Consider the following 5,370-nt stretch of genomic DNA (forward strand, 5'->3'; position numbering starts at 1 on the left):
AAGCGGCCCGGCTCCGTCTCGTCCTCGTCGTCGGGCGGCAGCGGCGGCGCGGCGGGGGAGCACGACGGCGGCGGCAAGGAGAAGCGCGGCTCCGCCGAGAGCATGCCGGCCGCGGCGGAGATGGGCGCCGAAGGCAAGGGCCGCGCGGGCGGCGAGGAATGGCTGGCCAAGCCCAAGACGGTGCGGGACACGCTTCTGGCCCTGCACCAGCACGGCGGGCACGCCGTGCCGCCCTTCGACAGCAAGTTCAAGAAGGAGCCGGGTATGGCGGGCGGCAGGCTGCTGGGCTACGAGAGCAACGGCGCCGCGGCCAAGCCGGGTGAGGAGAGGGGCCGGGACGGGCGGGGGGTGCGTGCGGGGCCGGGGCGGCCACGCGCCCGCCTAAGGGACGGGACGGGACGGACGGGGCTGGGTGCCCGCGCGCGTTTGGGTGGTTTTGCACGTTTCGGTGGCTGCGCGTCTCGGTGGTGCCGTGCAGCGGTGCGTGGCCGCCTTCTCACCCCCCTCTCGCTCTCCCTTGCCTTCCAGGGGCCCGTGCAGCCCGGAAGAGGAAGCCGTCCCCCGAGCCGGAGGGCGAGGCGGGACCCCCGAAGATCAACGGGGAGACGCAGCCCTGGCTGCCGGCCGCGTCCGAAGGGATGAAGATGCCGCTGACGGCCACCTCCTTCATGTCGCCCCCGCCGCCCACCGCCTCGCCCCACTCCAACCGGACCACGCCGCCCGAGGCGGCCCAGAACGGCCAGTCCCCCATGGCCGCGCTCATTTTGGTGGCGGACAATGCCGGGGGCAACCACGCCTCCAAAGAGGCCAACCAGGTCCACTCCACCACCAGGAGGAACAGCAGCAGCCCCCCCTCGCCCTCCGCCATGAACCAAAGAAGGCTGGGCCCCGGCAGGGAGGTGCCGGGCCAGGGGGGCAGCGCGGCGGGCGGGCTGGAGCCCGTGCACCCCGCCAGCCTGCCGGACTCGTCCCTTGCCGCCAGCGTCCCCTTGTGCTGTACCCTGTGCCACGAGCGCCTGGAAGACACCCACTTCGTGCAGTGCCCCTCGGTCCCGTCCCACAAGTTCTGCTTCCCCTGCTCCCGGCAGAGCATCAAGCAGCAGGGGGCCAGCGGGGAGGTGTACTGCCCCAGCGGGGAGAAGTGCCCCCTGGTTGGCTCCAACGTGCCCTGGGCCTTCATGCAGGGGGAGATCGCCACCATCCTGGCCGGGGATGTGAAAGTGAAAAAGGAGAGAGACTCGTGACTGTGCCGGCCCAGCGCCGCCCGTCGCCCAAACTGCTCCGGTTCTGTATATATCTATAAATATATATATATAAATATATATATATCTCCAAGACAAGGGAAATGTAGACTTCATAAACATGGCTGTATAATTTTGATTTTTTTGAATACATTGTGTTTCTATATTTTTTGAAGACAAAAGGTATGTACTTATTATAAAGGCATTTCTTCTAATTCTCTTTTTTTTCCTACCCTCCTCCCTCCCCTCCCACTTTTTTTCCCCCTTTTGTTATAGCAACTATTTGTTGTGCTTCCCTGGTGACAATTACTGTTCGATGTAGGCTGTGACTTGCGCTGCTTTTTTTAGAGCACTTGGCAAACCAGAAATGCTTCTAGCTGTATTTGTATGCACTTGTTTCCTTTTCCTTTTTTTTTTTCCTTTTTTTTTTTTTTTTTTAATGCCAAATACACTTTCTGACATTGTAAAGATCGCCTTACTGTCTGTGATTCCTTATTGCTGGCCCCTGTTTCTGTAGGGCTGGTGGCACGAGGTGCTGGGGGCAGGCGGGCACAGGGAGCATGAGGGGCTCCTCCTGGGAGCGGCTGTCCGCCTCGTGTGGCCGTGCCGGACCCAGGCCAAAATTCCTCTGTGTTTCTCGAGGGAAGTTGCCTTTGGAGTAGGATGTGGAGAGGTGTTGGAGAGGCGCTGTCGAGTTAGGGATTTCTGGGTTGGTTTGTTTCTGTTGTGTTTTTTTTTTTTCTTTTTTTTTTTTTTAAGGCAAAGTTGACCGCAGTTCACGTGATCAGTTGTAAGATTACAAAACTGCATCTGTTCACCAATTGCATACGCTAACGTGGAATTGTGATAGCCAACCTGATGACATGATTGGTGACTGCACCGATGTAGCACTGCCATCTCTGAAGTCCTTCAGTGTTGGGATTTTGTGTCTTTGGACAATGCTGGGAAGGTGGGAGAAAGAGTGTTTGCTTTTTTGTTTCTTTCTAATTTTACTTTAATTTTCAGATAGTGCAGGTGGACTTTTGAGTTTGCTTATCAGTCACCTCTGGTGCTGTTGCTATTGTTACTATCGCTGACACAGTGTTTCCAAGTAGTGGCAGGTACAGTGTGGTACAATGACAGCAGTCACTGAGGCTCTGCCAGATTGCCCGCGGGCATATCAGTGACAGCCCAAATGTGGGTGGAGGAAACCTGCAATTTCCTTATTACGTGTGCTTGAAACAAACCTACTGCTATTCTTTGAAAATGAAAATATAAACTGGTTGAAATGAAAGCAATTAGGGCTTCACATAATTGCCACAGCCCTGACTTTTAAGCTACTTTGGAGAACTCTTTTGTAAAGCCACTTCTTTTGATCACGCTTCTGCATCACCAAGCAGACTTCTAAAATCAATAAATCATTGGTTACTAGAAATAGTTGAGTCTTATAGTGATGTTTTTGTGCTGTTTATAGTTCGTTGGCAACACTGCAGCTGGATGAGCCCTTCTGTTGAGGTGTTTATAACTGGTTATAAGCAGTTGTTTCTGAGCAAAGGGGTGGTGAGGTTGTCCCTGCCCTGGGGTAAGCTAATGAGCACTTGGTGCCCAAGGAGGAGGAGAAATCTGTTCAGCCAACGTACATTTGAAAAATTTTGGGTGCTTTTGAGTCAACTGTTCTTAATGTGATGATGTTCAGACTGCAGTTTAATGCAGAGTAGCTCTTTTCTGGAAGACTTTTTATTTTTTTCTCTAAAGAAATGGTCATTATAAGTATTTGAAGATCAGAACTGCACACGCACAGTAATTTTTTTTTTATGAAGTGTTTAATGAGCACACCCACTACATTGTGTTCCATATTACAGGTCAATGTAATATTAGATAAGACTTGCATGATAAACATTCATTGAGTCGATATTACGCTTTAAAACTTATACCTATAGTCAAGATTGGTGTCCTATGTAAACACATTTAGCCAATTTGAAGAAAACGCACATTATATATATACCTATATATATTCCTATATATATAAAAACTGTAAAGGATTCTTTGGAACCACTATGATCTGTGTAAATGTGTATTTAGGCACTTTATTAAAAAAAAAAATGGATTTTGAGCTGATAGATGGTAACAAGTTCTTCAGAGTTGCTTGGCATGATACCTCTGTGGTATGGAGCTCATGTTTTTGATTAAGGTGGTATCTCTACTTTAAAACCAAAATCGAAACACCAACACCTCCCTTCAGAGGTCCCCTTCTAAGTTACAGTGTGGCCTAGTGTGAGAGCTGGGCCTGCTCTGACAAACAGGGCCTCCTTGGGGCCCGCTGACACCAGCATGGCCGGACCTGAGGTCAGCACCCTCCTCCCCCCTGGCTTCTGCAGCCCCTGAGGTGGAGAGGATGGTGGGAGGGCCCAGTACCAGTGCTGGCTTGGTGGGCCTGCAGGGCCCTCTCTAAGCCTGGTTGACATAAAGCTGCAAGATTGCAGAAGGAAGCAAGCTAAAATCTGAGGGGTTTTATTCTTGTATCTCATTTTTCTCAAATTCAGTGTTGCTTTTTTCCTTTCTGTTGCTTTACTGAGTTACAACACCAGTGGATTCTCTGTTTACACCAGTTCACTATTACCTGGGCTACAGGCTTTTTTTTTTTTTTTTTCCTTTTTTGGAGTGCTTTGGTTGCAACAGTGCTACTGTTAATCTTACTCCTTAAACTTTTTAAAAGGTGATAATGTAATCTGTGTAGAATTAAAAATGTTTTATTTAAGAGTGAGTGATTTTTATTTATTTTTTTTAACCCACATCACATTTTTCTTAAAGATAATTTTTTTTTTTTTTTTTTTTTTTGCTGGCAGGTCACCTGCACGCACAGTGCTTTTATTTATAGCTACTAAACTAATACTGTAATTTTCACTTTTTTTTTTTCCCCTTCACTTCTGGCACTAAGTACAAGGAAACTGGGAGCTTTAAACACTTCTTTTGCTTTTAAATATATGTGTATATATATACCTATAAAATATATACATAAACCCAGAAAAAGCTACAGTTGCCTAAGCGCAATTTTTCATTTTTTTTAAATACTGCTTCTGTCATTTATCTGTGGATAGGCTAAGGTGCAGAAGGGGGCATGGAGCCCTGGTGGGATGGTGCAGCACAGTGGTGGCTTTGATGGCCTTTGTGGTGGCCTCAGGAAACCTGGCCTGTTCTGGAGCTCCCTTTTTTAGCTGTGCTGTAAACCAGGCCATGGCAACCGTGTGTTTTTATGAAATAGCACTTAGGAGAGGGGTATAAATACATTTGAGAGTGCTCTCTAGTGGTTTATTATGTCAACAGAGCCCCTGGATTCTTCCCTTCTATGCCTGGGCCAGTTCTGATGGCACCCACTGCCTTGGTGGCACCCACACCATCCTTGTGCACTGGTGTGGGGCAGTCAGGGCAGCTAGCACATGAAGGCAGTATCAGCCAAGGGGAAGTATTGGATTGTGAATAAGTTCATGGCACCAGAAGTGGCTGAGCTTGTGAATGGATGGCTCCTCTAGAGTGGGACCACGGGTGGGAGGTGCCCAGCAATTAGGCTTGAGAAGGCTTAGCCCTGAGCATTGCACATTTCTCCTCCCTAAGTATTTGCATTTAGCTCCAGCTGGAGCAATTAAAAAAAAATAATAATAAAAAGAGCCCTTCCCCAAAGTGGAGTTGGCTTGTTTATCCTCTTGGAGGTAAACTACTACTTCAAGTCTGTACTCCTAGAGATAATGAGGCAATTAAAAAAAAAAAATCCCTTATAACATGCGTTTTTCCTGAACACAGCAGTTAAAACAGAAAGCATCGGGGCAACGTATAGCTTCATTTTCTGCCACCGGTGAGTACTGTGGGGCAGCCCTCAGCACCCTATGTGCAATGGCTGGTCCTGTCCCATGGATGACATGTAGGCCTACGGTAGTCACCCTTCTTTCCTTCCCTCCGCCTTTGTTCCCAGGAGCCTTCCCTCTGCTGAGGTCGGGCTGCACAGCAGATGAATGGAGGCATAGCTGCACTATGGCTCCTGAGGTAACTCATTCACTGCCTTTGGGCAGCCACCACAGTGTGCCCTGGGCTGGTGGTTCAGGTGTAAATTGTTTGCAGCATGCTTTTGGAAAAGAAGAAACACAAACATCTTACA

At 49.2% G+C, this 5,370-nt stretch overlaps 1 protein-coding gene across 1 annotated transcript; it reads left to right on the forward strand.

The window, feature by feature from the left end:
- Positions 1 to 3,338, forward strand: IRF2BP2 (interferon regulatory factor 2 binding protein 2; the record flags this gene model as incomplete). The annotated part of the gene is given in 2 exon segments (XM_021391729.1): positions 1 to 319; positions 529 to 3,338. Coding segments are annotated over 2 exon segments (1,035 nt in total), but the record flags the coding sequence as incomplete, so codon positions are not given.

This window comes from Numida meleagris, chromosome 3, assembly GCF_002078875.1.
Source record: "Numida meleagris isolate 19003 breed g44 Domestic line chromosome 3, NumMel1.0, whole genome shotgun sequence".
Classification (NCBI taxonomy): Eukaryota; Metazoa; Chordata; class Aves; order Galliformes; family Numididae; genus Numida; species Numida meleagris.